This window comes from Hemisphaericaspora subhashii (genome assembly GCF_019202705.1).
Source record: "Hemisphaericaspora subhashii strain CBS 10753 chromosome Unknown scaffold61, whole genome shotgun sequence".
NCBI lineage: Eukaryota > Fungi > Ascomycota > Pichiomycetes > Serinales > Debaryomycetaceae > Hemisphaericaspora > Hemisphaericaspora subhashii.
Genome location: NW_026057229.1, coordinates 21,497 through 42,885, shown reverse-complemented (window position 1 = coordinate 42,885; position 21,389 = coordinate 21,497). Strand labels below are relative to the sequence as shown.

Below are 21,389 nucleotides of genomic sequence, written 5' to 3'. Positions count from 1 at the left end.
ATCACCCTGCTTGGGTGACAATTCATATCATATACAAACACCAAACTCACATCAATGACTAAAGCAAAATTTGTATTACATTGGTTAAACAGATCAAGAGCACAAAGAGTAGTCTGGCTCTTAGAAGAATTGAATCTTGATTATGAACTCAAATTTTATAAACGTGATGAGAATTTACGAGCACCCAAAGAACTCACCGATCTTCATCCACTTGGAAAATCCCCAATTTTAGAAATTATCAATGATGATGGTACATCTTTGAAATTAGCTGAAAGTGGTTATATTTTCCAATATTTGCTTGAACATTATGATAAGGAAAATAAATTAACACCAACAGCCCCGGAAGATCAAGAATTGGTTAAATATTTCTTACATTATACTGAAGGAAGTATCCAACCCATGCTGACTGCACTTGTTGTTAATGAAGTATCCAAATCCAAACCACCATTACCCATCAGACCATTAATGAAGGCACTACTCACCAAGATTAATCATAATTATTGGGATCTTGAAATGAAAAGGAATTTTGATTATTTAGAATTGATTTTAAAAGAACAACATGAAAAAAATCGGGATTATTTCGTGGGGGATAAATTAACTGCCGCTGATTTAATTTTGTCATTCCCTATTTATTATGAGTTTTATGTAACTCATTTCTTGAGACTGTATTTGGGAGAAGAGACAAAAGTTGTTTATCCCCATTTATATCAATGGCTCAGTCATGTTATGAAAGAAAATGGGTGGAAGTTGGCTGCGAAAAGAGTTGAAGAATATGAAAGTATTCCAGCTTCGTCTTCAAGATTGTAGTCCTCTGTAAACCTTTTGTTACTAATTGATACAATTGATATCTACATCTTCTATGTTTAGAACTAATACAAATTGTTTTATGATTGCTGTCTGTACTATAAATAAATTCAAATTTGTAACAAATTTATTTTTGGTTGCAATTTTTCAAAGGCCGCAACTCAAAATTATATAAAGAGTTACAAAATTATTCATTTTTCCTGACCCCCAGTTTCTCCTCTAAACCATCACCCTCAATTATGTCCGAAAACAAAGTTATTCTTCATTGGTATGTCCAATCCAATTCCCTATTCTCTCTTGAATCCTCCAACTAACCTCATTCCAGGTTAAACTACTCCCGAGCAACTAGAATTGCATGGTTATTAGAAGAATTGCAAGTCCCCTATATATTAAAAGCCTATAAACGAGACTCTCACTTCCGATCCCCTCCAGAACTATTCAAACTTCATCCATTAGGTAAATCCCCCTTACTTGAAGTTCCAAGTCCTTTATCTAATGATTCTAAAATAATTGCTGAATCAGTAAATATTGCCAATTATATTTTGGAAAAATACGATACTACTAATAAACTTATCCCAATTGATGGGGATGAAAGACTTCAGATGAATTATTTTCTTAATTATTCAGAAGGGACATTACAACCAGTAATGGTATCATTATTGCTCAATCATTACGCTAAGACAAAGGCACCCTTTGGAACTAGGTTCCTAGTTGGATTAGTCGTAGATGCGATGAATAACGCATATTATAAGCCTGAATTAATCAAGAATCTCAATTTTTTGGAAGATACTTTAAAGAAACAGAATGAAGTGGGTAGTGACTATTTCGTGGGGAAGAAATTATCGGCGGCGGATATTATGTTGTCGTTTCCGGTATGTACGAGCTTCTTCTCCGATAAGAGTGGTATTTCAAGTGTTTGTAGTAAGGATGAGATGGCAAGTTGGCCACAGTTGAAAAAATGGTGTGAGGTTATTAAGAATGAACCCAAGCTTGTAAAAGTTAAGAATATGACTAAAGAATATGAAGATAGTTCTCGGTTGTGATTAAGTGTTTGTTGAGTATTGCTCTTTGTTGTTTGGTAACTTAGCCTTTGTTCATAGTTTATCTAGTTTCCTAATTTGTCGGTCCAAAAATTCTAATTTCCTAATTAGGAAGTCAATGGATTCTGTGCACTTTCCACTGTTTTATCGGCACTTAAATATTAAACAATACTGTCATTTAATTATTAAAATCTACTTTTCTAAATTAGGAACTTTTGTCTAAGGGGGTATGTGGGGTCCATCGCCAGACTATAAAATGATCTTAAACTTCCCTTTATCTTGTGAATTTTATTCAGTTAAACATTTTTTTAAACTTCTTCAATTTTAATTATGATTAATACACCTCCAGATCGTTTCATACTTCATTGGTAAGTTCCAAACCTGTTTTAATCTCTCTCTATGAAGAACCAAAAGAACTAACAACTCCTTTTTAGGCTAGATGAGTCTCGTTCACATCGGGTTCTCTGGATGCTTGATCTCCTCGAACTAGATTATGAAGTCAAGATATATCTCCGTCATCCAGAAACATGGAGAGGTCCATTAGCACTTTTTGACGTCCATCCGACGGGCAAAGCCCCCATCCTAGAGGTAATTTTCGGTGATGGAAGACCCCCCATAAAATTGGCGGAAACTGGACATATAATGCAATATTTATTACGTAATTATGATCCAAAATATATTCTAACACCATTAGATCCCAATGAACAATTACAAGTTGATTATTTTTTACATTTTGCTGAAGGATCTTTTCAAAATTTACAAATTTCATTATTGGTAAATTCGGTTGCAAAACATGTTGCCCCATTTGGTTTCCAAAAAATGACAAAAATGATTACGAAGTTTTTGAATAATGGATATTATATTCATGAATGGAGATTATATATGCAATATTTGGATGATTTATTGAAAGAGAATGGAACTGGATATTTTGTTGGTTCTAAATTAACTGCTGCTGATGTCATTTTAACGTATCCTATATATGAGAATGTATTTGATAATTTAGATGGAGCGGCTGAGATTCTTCATGATAAACGAGATTTAAAGAAATTATATCCAAATTTAGCTAATTGGAGTAAGATGATTAGAAGACATCCAAGTTATTCTAGGATTTCTCAAATGATGGATGAAGAAGTTGAAGATTTGATTTTATCTAAACCACAATTTACCTATCTTGATAAGTGATGTGTGAGTGTTATTTACTTGAAGGATTATAATATTTGTAGGAATCCCTCTTAGTTAATGTGTATACCTTTTTACGAAATGAAATGTATTATTATTGGACCTTGTCTGTATGGGAAGAAAGAGATGGCCAACCTTGTAAGATTTTTTATTGCAGCCAAAACATTTGGAGAAATTTTTGCATAGTAATCTACGAATGCAGAAGCCACTAAAATTTTCGAAGATAAGATTGTAAGTCAACAATATAGGGATATTAATAAGTAGATACATCCACCCCTTTAACAAGATAAACCAGTGTGAATACCAACCAAAGTCGACACGTGCTGCAATATTTGTATTGATTTTTATAGAATTCGAAATATCTCGCGACTTAATAAAAAATATGCGGGGGGGCGGGATATTATTGGCACTGCCCCACCTAATTTTCGTCTATTAAAAAATCGAAGGATCTCATAATTGCACTTAAATAATTGGCTCGGCATTAAAAGCAATTCCATGCTCAATATCAAAGAATAATACACATAGCCAAAGAGATCTAGCAACGGAAAGGATAGAGTAGCCCTGGGGTAAGCAATAGAAGAAGACATTATGTCATTGGCTTCATAGGAATGGATGGTTTTACACATTTTCAAACAAAAGTTATAACCCAATTATAAAAAAACACATGTAATTAATTAAGCCCTTTCAAAGAACATGTCGCAAGTTTACAACCTTATGGGTTGTGAATGTATCATTCTAGGGGACTGGGAGGTGGTCGTTTAATTTCTGGGACGCCAAAGATTAAAAAAAAAAAATATGAGAATGAAGCGAAGAAACGCCCGAAAGATCAAACGAGAGAATATAACACACGACAACCAAAAAGTGTTTATGTTCTTTCTGTGGCATATAACATATATAGACGTGTTACTTGTCAATTTCAGGACTGGTACTTGTGGTGGCTTGTATGCTAATCAGGGTAGCTTTCTTTCTTTTCGTTTAAGTAGACTTCTTTTACATTAAGATAGATATCTGATTAGGTGACAGTAACTAACAACTTACAACATGATATTACACAAAATCATCAAATTTTTGCCAGATCTTAAACATACCTTCGGCAAACAGAAAGACAGAAATAAACGCGTATTGAGTATATAGTCGTATATATATATATAGATGACTCTTCTAAGAAAGTATACTTGACATGAAGCTTTCAAGTATAAATTATGTTCATTATTGTATGTTAATTTGTAAGCATTCAAATAGATTTAATTATTGACTGATTAATTAATTAAACATTAAAAAATCAACTTTATCGAGACAAAAAAAGAAATTTTTTTTTTAAAAAAAAAAGAAAAATCAGAAATTTAAAAAAGACCAGTCAATAGAGACAAAAGACAAAACCACAAAAAAAAAAGAAAGATTTCCAACGAAAAAACCAAAAAAAAAAAACCACATACAAATCTCTATTTCCTTTTAATTCGTCTTTTTTTTCTCACTTCTGTTTCTTTCTTTCCTTTCTCCAACATAAATACAGAAAGGAAGAAGAAGATTCATATAATTAAAAAGCAATCAATTTTCATTATTGTCATTTGTTTTGAATAAATTGGAATATCAAGCTATCAATCATTAATCAATCCCTTGTTCATACACTACTTAACTACCTTCGTGTCTTACAGCTAAACAATTCAACTCAACGGACCATAACTTTCCCCCCCTTTTAATCATCCAAATACAATTCACATTTCACATTGACAAAACTATAGACCCCATTCATTAGTCTTTCGTCATCTCCATTAAGATAGATACACATACACTTCGTCTTTAATTGTTGTTGTTTGTATTTTTCCATTTCCCACTAAAATAAATTCCCAATTTGATTTTCCACAAATCTATTTTTGTTTTTTGTTGAGAATCATTTTCATTCACCACTACCCCACCCAACTTTCTTTGCATGTCCCGTCATCAATATTCATCTAATAATCCTGCCGCTATAGCAGCCGCTCAAGCTTCACATAATCCATTATCTTCAACTGCAATTAAAATGAATAACGTCATGAATAACGGAACATCAACCGGTGGTCATCATCATCATACAGGACAACAAGGGACAATGATTCCTGGAACTAATGTTGTGTCATCAAATTCTCAATCTGGTTCCAATAATTCTTCAGTAGTTGGATTACATTATAAAATTGGTAAGAAAATTGGTGAAGGTTCTTTTGGTGTTATATTTGAAGGTACTAATATAATAAATGGTGTACCAGTAGCAATTAAATTTGAACCAAGAAAAACTGAAGCTCCTCAATTAAGAGATGAATATAGAACTTATAAACATTTACAAGGTTGTGAAGGAATTCCAAATGCATATTATTTTGGTCAAGAAGGATTACATAATATTTTAGTTATTGATTTATTAGGACCCTCGTTGGAAGATTTATTTGATTGGTGTGGTAGAAGATTTAGTGTTAAAACCGTGGTTCAAGTTGCAATTCAAATGTTATCCCTTGTTGAAGAAGTACATCGTCATGATTTAATTTATAGAGATATTAAACCTGATAATTTCTTAATTGGTCGTCAAGGATTACCCGATGAAAATCATGTTCATTTAATTGATTTTGGAATGGCAAAACAATATCGTGATCCCAGAACAAAACAACATATTCCATATAGAGAAAAGAAATCATTGAGTGGTACTGCTCGTTATATGTCAATTAATACTCATCTAGGTAGAGAACAATCAAGAAGAGATGATTTAGAAGCTTTAGGGCATGTATTTTTTTATTTCTTAAGAGGTCAATTACCATGGCAAGGTTTAAAAGCTCCTACTAATAAACAAAAATATGAAAAAATTGGTGACAAGAAAAGAACAACACCTGCAGTTACACTTTGTGAAGGATTACCTCCACAATTTGCCGAATATTTAGATAATGTTAGATCATTACCATTTGATGCCGAACCTGATTATGAAGAATATAGAATGTTATTATTATCAGTATTGGATGATTTTGGCCAATCATGTGATGGAGATTATGATTGGATGCATCTTAATGGAGGTAGAGGTTGGGATGCATCCATTAATAAAAAACCTAATTTACATGGTTATGGACATCCAAACCCACCTAATGAACGTGATAGAAGACATCGTGATCAAAGAAGAAATAGACAAACTCAACAACAATTACAACATCAACAATTACAACAACAGCAACAACAACAAGCACAGCAACAAGCACAACAATTGTCGGCTGCACAATTACATCAACAGAAATTACAAACTTTGGTTAATAGACCATTACCTCCAATCAAACAAGATAATCAAGGTAATGATGGCCAGAATGATATGTTGAATCATATGACCAATCCAGTGAAATATGAAGGATATAATACTAACAATAATAATAATATGCAAAATCAATATCATCAACAACAAATGATTGACGAGGCTGAGAGTCAAAAAGGATTCTGGGCTAAGTTATGTTGTAAATAGAATTTCAATTGATACATCCATTTTTTTTTATATTTATTGTTTGAGTCTGTGCATCACCACCACCAGTTTTGTTTGTTTAAATTTTATTTCGGTTTTTTAATTTAATAGTATACAAGTCGCTTTTATAATTTTGTCATTAATTATTATTATACATTATATATGTTTATTACATTTTTATTTTGTTAATTTAAAAAAGACTGTTTTCTTTTCTTATATAATATACAGTTTCTGTAACGGGTAGGTCACGTGCCCTCATGGTCGTGTCCTTTCCGATGAGAAGAGTTTTCCAGCGACGTTCTTTATTAGACGATCGTTGAGATTTATAGGATTCTTTTCTATACTTTTCTCTCTAGTTTATGTTCAGACGTTTACTCAGAATATACATACGTATTATTCACAACCTGACTTAGGTTTATTACAGTTTCACAATTTTTACTTTATTTCAATTTAATGATAACAGATTCAACCATTTTAGTTTAGCTTACAGCAAGAGACAATTAGAGTAGAATTACGTGTTGGTTGTCTTTTATCTCCCAATTTCTCTAGAATGCTTAGTAAGGAGGCATAATAGTCTATAGCAATCCGTCTATAACCATCTCTTTCTCCACACGGCACGAAGTCACCTAGAGGAATTGAAAATATTATAGAACTGTATCTAATATCCGCTCCATATTACCCGCCAAGAATTGCCCATTGTATTCATTTTGTGACGAAAATTCTCAAAGCCCGCTATGAGCGGGTGTTTGGTTTCTTTTAATTAGTTCTAGCAGGACAAACCTAAGCATGTGTATGATATGAAGATCTCCGGGACTAACCCAAAAGCCGTATAGACCGACATAGACCGGAAGGCAGGATAAGGAGAGAATAGATATTGACCATACTATGACTTAAATTGGCCATAGGTGCCGATCGGAGATTTGGGAAGCGGAATTGTAAATAATGGGGTAAAGGTAGAGAAAAAAAGCGGGATTTACTCAATATTTAAAGGGCCCAAAATGTATATTGAAAATGTTTGATTTATTTCAACAACACTTCTCTTTATAAAGTATCCAATTGATATCATCAAAATATGACTCCATCTCAAGAACTTTCCACCCATGATCATTCCACCCATGATCATTCCAAGCATGCCAAAACCATGACTCATGAAGATTCTATTGCTGCCAATATCGCACAATTCAATGAAGAATTTGCTCAAACTTATGAACAATTAGATTCACAAAGGACCTTATCACTCTTATTCACCAAATATATCCTTGAGTATGATTTCGCCAATCCTACCAAAAGAAAATCTGCCGAGGAAACAAAAATCCCAATTGGAGATCCAAATTTAGAAACTAATGGATTAACTGTTCAAAACACTTTACCTGATCCAACAACCTATTTATCTAATTTCCCCAACACCGTCTTCAAACCAGGAATGAAATTATTAGATTTCGCATGTGGACCAGGATTGGTGACACAATTATTCGCCCCTTATTTAATTGGCCAAACACCATCCGAAATTGTCGGTATGGATATTAGTCCCGTGTTTCTTCAACATTTCGATCAACGAGTTGAAAAATTAAAAAATGATAAATTGGATTTCAATTCCTATCAATATGATATCATCTCCCAAGATCCCCAAATTCAACAACAACTCAAACAATTTGAGAATAAATTCGATGCTATCATATGTACGATTTCATATCATCATATTGATAATTATCAAATGGTAACCAAAAAACTCGCTACCTTCTTAAAACCAGGCGGTTGGTTATTCATTGTAGATTTCTATAATGAAGATGTCGAAGACCCCAATGCAAACCCCAACAATCCTTCTGTGGCTCATATGGGAGGTTTAAAGATTGATGCATTGAATCATACTTTGGGTGATATTGCGGGGTTGATTAATGTGAGTAGTGCTTGTGAATTTAGGACTCCTTTGTGGCAGATTGAAGATTTTATTAGGAATCATTTGAATGAAAAAACGGTTAAGAAGATGGAGAAGGGGGAATTGCCTGAGAAGAGTATTCTTGGGAGGAAGACGGGGTATTTGGTTGAGTGTAGTATCATTTATGCTGTTGGTCAAAAGAAGCCATTAGTTTGACGTCCTATAAATTATATCTTTTGATAGTAAATCAATAGTAGAATAGGTCAGAAATAAACGTGCCCTGGAGAGCCTAAGAAATTACATTTCTTGTTCTTACATCTCATGTAACAGTTATTGATATTAACAGTCTACACACTGTACGTTTTTCTGATTCATAAATCTTTATATCTATAGATCTCGTAAATGGTTACCTTTTTTGCAGTTATTTTTTTTTGCAGCCCCACGGAAATGTTGAAAAAAAAATCATCTCCTTAATCATCGTCTTCTTCTTTTCAATCTCAACCATTGATATACATCTAAATCTTCATTCCCAAGCGACAATGACAGAATTCAATCAAGACTCCCATCAAGAAGCCATCAAGGCCAATCTCAAAATGTTCAACGAAGGATTCGCCAAGAAATATGATCATTATGAATCACAAACCATCTTTTCCATCTTATTTTCCAAATATCTTCTTGAATACGATTTCAAAAATCCAACTAATCGTAAATCATTGGCCGAAACGGAACATGTTATAGGCGATCCATATATTCAAAGTAATGGTTTATCAGTGGAAAAGGATTTGCCTGATCCAAAGACATATTTAACCCGATTTCCAAATAGTATTATTAAGCCCGGAATTAAAATGTTGGATTTTGCATGTGGTACAGGTTCAGTTACAGAAATGTTTGTTCCTTATCTAACCGATGAAGAAAAATCAAGTGAATTAATTGGAATGGATATCAATCCTGCATTTCTTAAACAATTCGATCTAAAAGCTGACAAATACAATTCCGACAAATTGGAATTCAAATCATATCAATATGATCTATTGGATGAATCTGTTCAACTGGAATTATCAACAAAATTTGAAAATCGATTTGATTTGATTATATGTACATTAGCATATCATCATATTGACAATTATGAACTCGTTACCAAAAAATTAGCCACATTCTTAAAACCCCAAGGATGGTTATTTATAATCGATCTCTATAATGAAGATGTCGATTCACCAACACCAAATCTTGAATGTCCTGCAGTTAGACATATGGGAGGATTGAAACTTTCGAAGTTGAATCATACTTTGAGTAATATTGCAGGGTTGGAGAATGTTAGTAGTGCTAGACAGTTTAGAACTTATATTTGGCAAGAAGATATATTTATTAAGTTTCATTCGCCAGAAGCGGTGATTAAAAAGATGCAAGCTGGTGAGTTGGAAAGTAAGGATATTGGTAATGATGAGACTGGATATTTGATTGAATGTAGTATTGTTTATGCAGCAGGTCAAAAGAAGTGAACTATATTTGCTTCTTTACAAGGCCGTGTGGTTATATGAATTGAGGTATGAAAGAGGATGCCATGTTCTGCAGTGGAATAGGTACAGTAGTTAGTTATTTGAAATATAGTAAACGTGGTGTGCATATTAAGAAGCAAGCTTGTTCCTATCTGTCGTTTACATGTCTTCTCTTGTATTCGAATGCAACGCTGACTCTAATAGGTCTAATTTCTAACCCTATAGAAAGTTGTAACATCTGAACTACGTATCTACTGATACCAATTTCAAGTAAATGATTTCTTTGAGATTATGGGGTTCATATTGTAAAGTACTTGCCAGTGAAATCCAACTCTATTATCTTTTCGCAGCAATTCCCCCCAACAAAACTTTCCCCCCCTATTTTTTTTCCATGGTTGCAAAATTTATGTAAACCGTTGGGTTATCAATCATCTTAATGACATCATCTATTTTAGAGAGAAACGTGTATTTTCAAGTAATAGCATTTACAGTGACTTACCAACTTCTAAAATTCCAATTATCTTAGTAAAAGAATCATTGGATTCTGATAACCAAAAATACTCCATAGTTGTCCCAACAGTCGTGCGATCATGTTCAAAAAATGTCAGTTTCTTTTTTTTTTTTTGGCCTTCTTCTTCCGGTTTCTTCTGATGCATAATCACCTCTTGGAAAAGAAGACACCTGTTTTTCCTGATAAAGAACTTAATTAACCCACCAATAAGTTCTAGCCGCTAATCCCGATTTAATTTTAAACAGGTACATTTTACAAATATATCCTTTATAGACCTAAACCCTCCGTTTCATACAAGAATTTAGAATATTATAAATAAACAAGTACTTCCCATGGCATCCAGACAATCACAAAAAAGATTAACAAAAGAATATAAATCAATCCAAACCAATCCGCCACCATATATCACCGCCAAACCAAATGATGAAAACATCTTAGAATGGCATTATGTAATAGATGGACCACCAAACACCCCTTTTACAGGAGGTCAATATCATGGTATATTACGATTCCCCAGTGAATATCCCTTCAAACCGCCTTCAATATCAATGATCACCCCAAATGGAAGATTTGCGACAAATACGAGATTATGTCTAAGTATGAGTGATTATCATCCTGATACTTGGAATCCTGCGTGGAGTGTAGCGACGATCTTGACGGGATTGTTGAGTTTTATGACTGGGGATGAAACTACGACAGGATCGATTAATACTAGTGAGAATGTTAAGAAGAGATTGGCAAAAGATAGTAAAAATTGGAATAATAATGAAAATCAAAGATTTATAAAACAATTTCCTGAGATTGTGATGAAGAATAAATTAGATATTGATAGATTGAAACAATTGGAATTGGAAGAACAGGAACGGAAAAGAAAATTACTTGCGGATGATGATGATAAAGATAAACCAATAGATAGAACCAAGTTGGAATTGTTGGATCCTGAAGATAGAGCAAGATTGTTGGTGCAGGAAGAAAAATTGGCATTAATTGATGGAACTGATAAATTATCTGGTTTAACTATTTTTGGTGTATGTGTAGCTGCATTGATTGCTGTTTATTGTAGCATTATTAAAAGGGGTTAACACTTGACAATTCCTAGATTATCCAAGTCATCTATGCTATAAGGTTGCGGGAAACTAGTACTCTTTCTATCATATTTTATTAATATTGTAATGTTCATATAATTTATTGTGATATTTCATGTAGACATCTTCTGACTAGTACTCTTCGTCTAACAAGTTCACACACCTCGTACTATTGTACTGTTTGAAATGTTTCAGTGTATTTGCCAAGAGATCTTTATGTAACAAAACAGAAGGAATTAATCGGAAATTAAACGACGTCAAGACATGTAATATGACATTGATTTGCATTCCCTTAATGTTTTTGTTTCGTAGATCATATGTTTTCTATTGTCTCAAAGAAGTAGTGGAGCTGGACCAGTCGCAGCACAGTACCTATGTTGTTAAGCTAGTTAATGCGAAGTGTCAGTTTAAATAAAGGTTAACAAACGAGAACGGAATAAAGTTATACAAATCAGGATTAGAAAAGTTTGTTTGTATCTGAGAGATTGAATCTATCAAAACTTAAACGGTTGCAATCTCAATCTAACAATCAATCAATTGTATTAAAGGTAAAAAGCCCTGATTAAAAACAAGTTAATTAATTGCTTGCATTAAATTCCAAACCCTTTTTAAGAAGAGACACAGTTTCATCTACTGTAGAAAAATAAACTCATTTTACATTTGACAACTATGTGTACATCGTAGTACTAAGATAATTGATTATTCATCGACAAGAAACATTCTATAGTAATTGGTGTATTCTTTACACGATGATTTAATAGGCAGTTGATTTTGCAACTAAATTAAATTACACGTACAAATCGTGTACGTAACCAAAATTTAAAAAAAAAAAAAAATTAAAATTATTTTACAACACCCACCAAAAAATTGAATTTTTTAAAATAAATTTAAATCAAAAATGCAGAATTCTATTGTCTATTTTATATTCAATTGTTTAATTCGCCTACCAAAATCTTAAAACACGAGAATTTCACCCACGACCCACGCACTCACTCCTCATACAATAGGGTTCAGTACCTTAAACAAAATTTCCCACATTCAAATATGCTACTTTGTTCTTTTTGTAAGGATTTTCATTTTTTTTGTTTCAAACAAACAAAAGGATGCTCATCAGATTTCAAGGGATGAAATATGAAAAATGCGTCTTCAAGTAACAGATTTACTCCGCCGTATTATTTTCTTCAACATGTAAATTTAGTTATAATTTATAATTGATTTTTGTATATACACTACCTTGCATTGGACGACGGTGGACAATTCTAATTTTTATTTTACCACTTTTGGCATCTGACTAATTACATAAGTGGAATAGAAACTGAATTTTCGATTTACTGTTTGAAAAATCAGGCATTTTGGTAGTTGTCTCTTTGCCGTGGTCTGCGGTAACTTATTAGATCTTGATATCACTTTATAAGATATTGTGGCATCAAATGTATCTTTAATATAGTATCTATGATCCTTCTAAATTTAGAAGTTTCTGAATTTTACAGCTTTTTTTTTGATATTTTTTGTTTTACATTTTCATTGTAAAAAATATTTTATTTTTTAATATAACGGAGGAAAAATTTTTTTTACTTTCACCAACAAACAAACAATTAAAAATAAATTTATTTTAATTAAAGAATTCCAACAGAAAAAAAAAAAAAATCTTACACACTTTTCTGTCTGAACTGTCTGAACCTTGTTTTCTCTATTTCTCTCCCTTTGTCTTGCTCCTTTTTTTCGACACCACTACAACCTAACCAACAAACTAACTAATCTATCAGTTGCAACTTACTACTTTTCGTATACTGAGAAGAGAAACATTACACCTGATCTCCAACTGAAAGAGAAACAGACAGACAAATAATTATAGACAGCCACCCTTGAAAAAGATTTTAAAAATAAATCTTTAGACGTTTTTCGTATAACAACAAAATTTTTAAAAAATTTTTACACGTTCCTTTTCTATTGAACTTTCCCACCACAAGAGAGAGAGAGAACCTATTAATAGACCATTCGCTTTTTATTGATACCAATCTGATTCATCGTACTGATAATAATAATATCACAGCCACGACCCATCGATCCAAATATGACTTCACATCCTTATCGTTCTCAACTATCCAATAATAATAATACTAGTACTGTTCCATATCCAGTAGAAGAAGTTCAAACTCCTACTGAATCTCAGCCTCAAATTTATGATAATCAACCAAATTATATTCAAACAAATAAATATGTTGATGAAGTAACTTCTGGAATGGAAGATTTATATTTTTCTCCAACTCAACAACATTCACCAAGACACAACCAGCAACACTACAACCAACAACACTACAACCAACAACAGCAAGCACCATTACAAATGTCACTCCATGATAATAACCCCGGTGTCATTATAAATCAAACCATTAATGCTGTTCCTTCAAATCCTGCTGCTGGTGGTCCAATAACACCCCAATATAGTCAATACCAACAAACACAACCTCAACAACCACATGCTACGCGTCATCCATCTTCTAATTCAACTCCATTAAGACAAACTTCAAGTACACCATATCCTGCATATGGATCGCTGACTCCACCACCCGTATTTGCTTCTAAAGAAAGTGTTACTTCCCCGAATTCAAATCCAATATCAGCCACTTCATCAGTCACAAATTTCAATTTAAGTGTTCCATTAGATCAAGCCCCATTTTCAAAATCAGAAAATAGTTTAGTTGCTCCCTCATTTAATAAATTTGGTCATAATCGTTCTGTATCTTCAACATCATCATTTTTCTATGATAGAAGTGATAATGCATCCATGGTTGATTTTAATCAAAATGTTATTCAATCATATTTAGGTAGAGATGCTAAAGAACATTTAGTCCCTAGAATTAAAACTATTGATTTATATCGTCAAAATGCCAAAAAATCAAATGATCCCGCCGTATTGTTTCAATATGCTCAATATATGTTACAAACTGCATTATTACTAGATGCTGAACCTACTCCAACACCTACTACGTCATCGTCTCAATCTTCTGAATCTAGAGGCACTGGATCCCCCATTGAGAATTCACCAAGAAGAGGACCAGTCGATTTTAGATCCAATGGTAACCCTTCTTCCAAAAAAACCAAATCTTCTTCCGATGCGGTCAATGGTACTGCATCCCAGATGGAAATCGATGATAAGAGATTAAAAAAGGCATTATTGAAAGAAGCAGTCCATTATCTCAAGAAATTAAGTGATAAAGGGTATGTCGAAGCTCAATACCTATTAGGTGACGCATATAGTTCCGGAGCATTAGATAAAATTGAAAACAGGGAAGCATTTATGTTATTCCAAGCCGCTGCCAAACATGGCCATATCGAATCTGCATATCGTACGTCATATTGTTATGAAGAAGGGTTAGGAACTGGTAGAGATGCTCGTAAGGCGGTTGAATATTTAAAGATCGCCGCTGCTAAGAATCATCCAGCAGCAATGTATAAATTGGGTGTATATTCATTTTATGCCAAGATGGGATTACCTAATAATATGAATACGAAAAAAATGGGAATCAAATGGTTAACCAGAGCCACTGGGGTTGCAAGTGAATTAATTGCGGCTGCTCCTTATGAATTAGGAAAATTATATTATTATGGATTTGAAGATATTGTGATTCAAGATAAAAAATATGCATTGGAATTATATGCTCAAGCGGCTGCATTGGGACATATTCAATCAGCGGCGATATTAGGTCAACATTATGAAGTTGGAGATGTTGTGCCTCAAGATTCTAATCTTAGTATTCATTATTATACTCAGGCTGCCTTAGGTGGGGATCCGAATTCGATGTTGGCAATGTGTGCTTGGTATCTTGTTGGATCGGAACCATATTTACCTAAAGATGAAGTTGAAGCTTATGAATGGGCTAAAAGAGCTGCTGCATGTAATTTACCAAAAGCACAATTTGCATTGGCTAATTTTTATGAAAAGGGAATTGGATGTTTTAAGAATGTTAATGAAGCTCAAACTTGGTATAAGAAAGCAGCATTAAATGGAGAAGAAAAATCTTTAAGTAGAATTACTGATAAAGAAGTCATTAGAAAGATTCAAAAATATGTTAAAAAGAGACCAGCTGTGATTAATGAATTTGATGGGACTACTTCAACAGCTGCTCAAGAGAAAGATTGTATTATCATGTAATTAGTACTTCATTATTATACTTCATTATATTTGGGAATCACCTTTTATTATTATTATTATTATTATTTAATTATAGTTTATTAATTTGATTTATATTTTAGTTTTGTTTTTTGCTTTTAGTTTATTAACGTATGGATATCCATCTATCTATAAAAATACGAAAGAGACAATTTTCTTATTTATAGTTTGTTTATATCTTTTTTCATATTAAATGCATTTGCCATGGTGGCTTATTTTAATGATTTAGTCACATATTTACTTAATGAATCAATCAACATGACTCCTAGAAGAGAATCTGGGGCTATGTGTAGAATTATGCATGCTAGTTGGATAGTTGGAGAGAGAGACACGTTGGAGCCTTTCTAATAATCGTTGCCAAGACGATCTGCAGGGTCTATTTTTGGCAACTATTTACGTACAATCACACCTTTGAAGAGACTCAATATTAGCTGACTTACACCGCCACAGCCGGTATCAAGTATCACTTAACAAGGTAATAAGACTTCCTGTACGAGTATCTCACTACAATGTATGTATCAGTAACTTATTAGAATAACACAATTAAAAAAGTGTAGTATGCAGTATTACGTCATTGAATCAAAAAAATTTAAAATTAGAAACAAACGAAAATTGTGTTTCAAGAGTCACATCTAACAATTGAACACTTCTAAGAAACCGAGCCTCTTTTCTGATGCAATTACATCACCCATGTCACAAAGATGGATGGATGTGTTGGTTATGTATCTCTGATTGAGATACATAGTGTCAAGACTTCAAACCATTTCCAACAAAAAAAAAGACCTTTCGATTTCGGGAAAGGACTTTTCCAGAAGAAATAGAAGATGGCTCGTTTTCTTTTTCACTCCTTTTTGATTTTGTAGATTAGTATTCTAAGCCTTATTTTTTTTTCAGGCAGTAAATTTGAATGACAATTTATTCAGTCAGTCTATTAGATCATTAACCGCAGTACAGTAACGAATAAGAAGTGATGATTCAAATAAAAACAAGACAAGACAAAAAACACGTTTACATAAATGATCTATGTGATTTTGTGTAATGTTTAATCATAATAGCCTAATCTCACACGCACTTCTCTTTCTCTCTGTCACCCTTTCCCAACACCCACCGCCCCCCTTTTTTTTGGTACCAATTGAATATAAAAAGGTTAAAAAGATTTCTAAATTTCACTTTTTCTTCTTGCAATTTATATTAAATTATTCAATTAATATACTCAATTAACATTCAATAATGTCAGCAAACGATTTCTACTCATCCGGTGACCAAGGTGAATACAAACCAAAAGAATCCGGAAACAATTCCAACCAAGACTCCGAAAACCCACAAGATAGAGGTCTTTTCTCCACTCTTGCCGGTGGTGCAGCTGGTGGATTTGCCGGTAACAAATTAGGTGGAGACAATCATGGGACTTTAGGTACTGTTCTTGGTGGTGTCATTGGTGCTGTTGGTGCTAATAAAATAGAAGACGCCTATGATGATCGTAAAGACAGAAAGGATCAACGTAGAGATGATTACAGAAGAGATGATCATGGTTTTGGTGGAGGTAGAAGAGATGATCATGGTTTTGGTGGAGGTAGAAGAGATGATCATGGTTTTGGTGGAGGTAGAAGAGATGATCATGGTTTTGGTGGAGGTAGAAGAGATGATCATGGTTTTGGTGGAGGTAGAAGAGATGATCGTGGTGGTTATGGGGGTGGAAGAAGAGATGATTATCGTGATGAAGGTCGTCATGGTGGTGGTCCTCATGGAAGACGTTAAGACATGAGATGCAGTTGATCTCGTTTCTAGTTTTGGCTTTCTGATTCCATTTGGAATATCTCTTTTTCCGTTTTTATTATGACTTGACTTTGAAAGTATATAGTTTTCTCTACCTAAATTAAAAATACAAATGTTATTATTATTATTATTGGATCTGAAAAGAAGAACTAGGATTGTAGTCCATCCAATTGGATGAAAACGAGAGGTGTCTCTACAATGGATAACAAGAATTCTAACGGACTAATGTAAATTTCTCCGTTTAACGATGTAAACGACAACAGTTAGTTTTCTGGAATTGGTTTCAGGGGGGATCTTTCCCGAATTGTGGAGTCGCAGAAATTATTATTTTTTTTTTTCGTTTCAAACATGTGGTTGCAAATTTGGAATTGGTAAGAATTACCGAAGGAAACTTCAGACTTGATGGATTTAGAGAAGGTTTCACGTTCTGTTGCACCTACAGGAGTATAACTAATCTATTTTTAAATTCCATGTATTTCCCTATTTATATATAAACACCCAAAAAGAAGAGCCCAACATACTCTGAGCACTAAAGAGTAAGGAACAACTACATTAAATACACCATTGTTGTCCCTCTCCTAAGCCCCTGATATAAATTAAAGCAAATATCGTCCTTCTAAATAACTAGCAAAGCCTCGTGGCAATGCGGCAGAATCACCTTGAAGCCGTTTTTATCGGACTAGTGGGCGACGGAACAACATCAAGATGGTGGGAATGCTGATTAGCAATATTTGATGAATCTGTCCTCACTTCATCAGGTAATAAATTACAATCGTCTGAGATAAAATTCGTAACTAATTTAGCAGCCGCACTTGTATTTAACAACGGTTGTTGTTGTTGGTCTGGTGTCAGAAATGAACCCAATTTTCGATTTGTATATGATGATGATGAACCTGTTTGTAAGCTTCGATTTCTGCGTAAATCCGTTAGCAATTTTCTATTCTTAGGCACAAATCCTTTGGTAGTATTATTTGTAGGTGGCGAATTTAATATTGGATCAAATTTAAATGCTAAATCCTCATTATTTAATTGGTCCAATATGTTATTTGTGGTTATTGGAGAAATATCGCCATCACTTCTATTGATTGAATTCTCCATACTCGTATCCATGAATGAATCACTTTTGGGTATATCCCACCGAACTGATTTCTTGGGTTTTCGAATAGGTGACAGTTTTGTAATTGGAGTTTTCATAAGTCTTTTGGAGATTCCTCTCAGTGGCGGTGATGTTGTGGTTTTGATTGTTGGTTTATTGTCAAATTTAACTTTTTTGATAGGAAGTTGCATATCTTCATCTTGATCAATCATCATCATACTATTGTTTATCGAACTATCCATCTCGAAAGAACTATTTACATCATCCTGTTGCTGTTGTTGTTGTTCTTGATCATGTAGTTTCTGTTTCATGAATGCACTAGCTATCTCTTCAATATCAGAATCAAAATCACCTTGGATCATCTTTTCCAAACAAGTTGCAATCCCCGCTAACCAATCTTCATGAACAATGTCGTCAGCAAAACCTCTAATTAATTGCCTTATACCATAATGATATTGTCCTGTTTGATTAATTAATTCATCATATAGAATTGAAGAAGTGAATAATATATCTCTTTCAACTTCATCTTTCAATGATTGAATGGATTGATTGAATAAGGTAGTATGCATATCTGACCATCCTTGATTCTCGGACAATCTTTTTAAAGTCTGCATAGCAGATTCATTCAAAATATGATCTATGCCATTTGGTTTAGCATATTGGAATTCTAATTCAGGAATTTGTGAAACTATTTTCGATTGTAATTGAGATATTAAATCTTTCACGGCATTCAATTCTATTGAATCTCTTATTTTATCATATTGTTCTAAAAATTTCCATTCATTTTCTATAACTTCTGTTTCAACTTTTTGAATTATCAAGAGTTTTCTTTTTGCCAAAATAAATGCCCGCTTCCATTTCTCTTGAGAATGATTTATAATCGAAGCTCGCAACGATTTAATAGCTTCCATGAATGAATTATATACAGCCCGGTCCATGGCTCTATATTTTTCGACGGCGGTTTCAGCAATGGTTGCCTCTCTCTGTCTTAATTCATCAATTTCTTGTCGTTGTTCAGTAATCATCTTCAAATATGATCCAACATGACGATCCAAATTAGTTTGATTGCGAATTAATTTGGTCTTAATTTCCTTTGCTCTATTTGCATATTTTAATGTGTTTAAGGTCTCATCGTAATGTTGTGAAGATGGTGATACACATACAATCATAACTGTTTTACAATTCCCACCTAATGAGAATTTCAATAGTCTTGTTAATTTAGAATCTCGATATGGGATGTGATTTCTTCTTCTTGGGTCACATAGTGCATTTATACAATTACCTAATGCTAATAATGATTTATTTATATTTGCACCTTCATTTAATCTAACCCCTCTATTTTTGGTAGCTGCTGCTCTTTCGCTTCCAGCTAAATCTATAATCGATAATGTAGCAAATGTATGTTCTTCTTTAACATCACCAGTTCTATTTTTTTGAATTATATTGATCTGTAATACTGCATGAGATCTACTTGATGTAACATTTGCTTCTGTTGGAGATGTTGTTCGATTCTTATTCCCCTGTAATATAAGTTCCATTACTTCCTCCACGGAATTTGGTCTATGACTTGATAAATTAGATACGGTTATTTTTTGATTTACATCTTCTCTAATTACCAATTTCCTAGATTCAGTACTTACATCCAATAAATCTTTAATAGTTTCATTATATATTTCAAGATACGATAAACTAACATCAATAATCTTCGTATCACTCAATTCATCAATTCTTTCATATAATTCTTGCATAGTTAAAAATATCACCCCGGGATTCCCAGGATTTCCCAGTATGGTATGAGTTTTCCCACATCCTGTTGCTCCATATGCAAAAACCGTGGCATTATATCCATCTAAAACACTTTCTAACAAAGGTCGTGTAGTTCCGCAATATACATCCTGTTGAGTAGCATCATCGTCAAACAATCGATCAAACACAAATCTATGCTCTCTTATTCTGGAACCATTAGCAGAAGGAAACGCATTTCTTTGCATCTTGACAATTGGATTAGTTTCAGGTGGATCAAATATTAGCATTTTTTCATCCACGACATTGATGATTTTCCTTAGGCCTATTGGTGAGGTTAATAATGATCTTTTGGATGGGATTGAGGGAGAAGTCTCTCCACTGGTTAATGATCCTTCTCCTAGAAAGAAATTGTTGTCATTTGGTTGAATTAAGTTATTGGTTTCTTTATCGGTGAATGGTCTAACTCGCACTGCAACTGTGATTGAAGATTGCTTTGATTCTGGAATTCTCAGATTGTTCATATCCAGTTGAGTCATTACCGCACTCTGTCTATTGACTTATGTAAGCTGACGATGATTTTGAGTTGGTTGCTGCGTTTTTGGATGCCAACTTTTACTTTACAACAATTGTAAAATGTGTGTCTGATTTTTTGAATTTTTCTTTTGTTTACATTTTTGTCTGTCTGTCTGAATTTTCTAATTAGGAAATTTCTGATCTGCCAAAAATTTTTAATGACTTACGCGTCTTAGCAACTGACTGCCTATCTCAATAAATAATGATTTACCAATAGTTATCGAATTGAGTACACTTCAATATAAGTTGAAGAATTGCAGTGATATTTACTGCTGTCTGCTGCGTCAAATACGCATTGTTAGTAGAAATAGCATTCAAATTGGGTGATTATGAATTAAGCTTGAATCCTTACAACCATATTTTGCAGCTTTCTGACGAAATAGTTGCAAAAAAAATTAACAATAAAATTCACATGTAAGAGGAATGTTCATTGAAAATTCATAATTAAAAAATTGTTTATTAAGATACATTATTAAAATCCCCAATGATACTAAATTAATAGAAAACCCAAGCGAATGTAAAAAGAGAGATAAAGAGAAGAAGTATTAAAGGATATTTAGTATCAATGTC

At 33.3% G+C, this 21,389-nt stretch overlaps 9 protein-coding genes across 9 annotated transcripts; 8 read left to right on the top strand and 1 right to left on the bottom strand. All coding sequences in view use genetic code 12, as the record gives it.

Annotated features, from left to right (window-relative positions):
* Positions 1-54: 54 nt before the first annotated feature.
* On the top strand, positions 55-807 carry J8A68_001746 (glutathione S-transferase; the record flags this gene model as incomplete). The annotated part of the gene is made up of 1 exon (XM_049405424.1): positions 55-807. The coding sequence occupies one exon, from the start codon at positions 55-57 to the stop codon at positions 805-807; it is 753 nt and encodes a 250-aa protein (XP_049264953.1).
* A 236-nt stretch (positions 808-1,043) lies between these two features.
* On the top strand, positions 1,044-3,026 carry GTT1 (Gtt1p; the record flags this gene model as incomplete). Its single annotated transcript, XM_049405423.1, has 3 exons — positions 1,044-1,072; positions 1,130-1,676; positions 2,349-3,026. The coding sequence occupies 3 exons, from the start codon at positions 1,044-1,046 to the stop codon at positions 3,024-3,026; spliced, it is 1,254 nt and encodes a 417-aa protein (XP_049264952.1).
* A 1,927-nt stretch (positions 3,027-4,953) lies between these two features.
* On the top strand, positions 4,954-6,489 carry YCK2 (serine/threonine protein kinase; the record flags this gene model as incomplete). The annotated part of the gene is made up of 1 exon (XM_049405422.1): positions 4,954-6,489. The coding sequence occupies one exon, from the start codon at positions 4,954-4,956 to the stop codon at positions 6,487-6,489; it is 1,536 nt and encodes a 511-aa protein (XP_049264951.1).
* A 1,069-nt stretch (positions 6,490-7,558) lies between these two features.
* J8A68_001743 (class I SAM-dependent methyltransferase) lies at positions 7,559-8,578 on the top strand (the record flags this gene model as incomplete). Its single annotated transcript, XM_049405421.1, has 1 exon — positions 7,559-8,578. One exon carries the CDS (start codon positions 7,559-7,561, stop codon positions 8,576-8,578), a length of 1,020 nt encoding a protein of 339 aa, XP_049264950.1.
* A 323-nt stretch (positions 8,579-8,901) lies between these two features.
* On the top strand, positions 8,902-9,861 carry J8A68_001742 (class I SAM-dependent methyltransferase; the record flags this gene model as incomplete). Its single annotated transcript, XM_049405420.1, has 1 exon — positions 8,902-9,861. The coding sequence occupies one exon, from the start codon at positions 8,902-8,904 to the stop codon at positions 9,859-9,861; it is 960 nt and encodes a 319-aa protein (XP_049264949.1).
* Positions 9,862-10,701: 840 nt separating this feature from the next.
* J8A68_001741 (E2 ubiquitin-conjugating protein) lies at positions 10,702-11,451 on the top strand (the record flags this gene model as incomplete). Its single annotated transcript, XM_049405419.1, has 1 exon — positions 10,702-11,451. The coding sequence occupies one exon, from the start codon at positions 10,702-10,704 to the stop codon at positions 11,449-11,451; it is 750 nt and encodes a 249-aa protein (XP_049264948.1).
* Positions 11,452-13,528: 2,077 nt separating this feature from the next.
* CHS4 (Chs4p) lies at positions 13,529-15,610 on the top strand (the record flags this gene model as incomplete). The annotated part of the gene is made up of 1 exon (XM_049405418.1): positions 13,529-15,610. One exon carries the CDS (start codon positions 13,529-13,531, stop codon positions 15,608-15,610), a length of 2,082 nt encoding a protein of 693 aa, XP_049264947.1.
* A 1,248-nt stretch (positions 15,611-16,858) lies between these two features.
* On the top strand, positions 16,859-17,386 carry RCT1 (Rct1p; the record flags this gene model as incomplete). The annotated part of the gene is made up of 1 exon (XM_049405417.1): positions 16,859-17,386. The coding sequence occupies one exon, from the start codon at positions 16,859-16,861 to the stop codon at positions 17,384-17,386; it is 528 nt and encodes a 175-aa protein (XP_049264946.1).
* Positions 17,387-18,058: 672 nt separating this feature from the next.
* On the bottom strand, positions 18,059-20,782 carry KIP3 (tubulin-dependent ATPase; the record flags this gene model as incomplete). The annotated part of the gene is made up of 1 exon (XM_049405416.1): positions 18,059-20,782. The coding sequence occupies one exon, from the start codon at positions 20,780-20,782 to the stop codon at positions 18,059-18,061; it is 2,724 nt and encodes a 907-aa protein (XP_049264945.1).
* Positions 20,783-21,389: the final 607 nt, after the last annotated feature.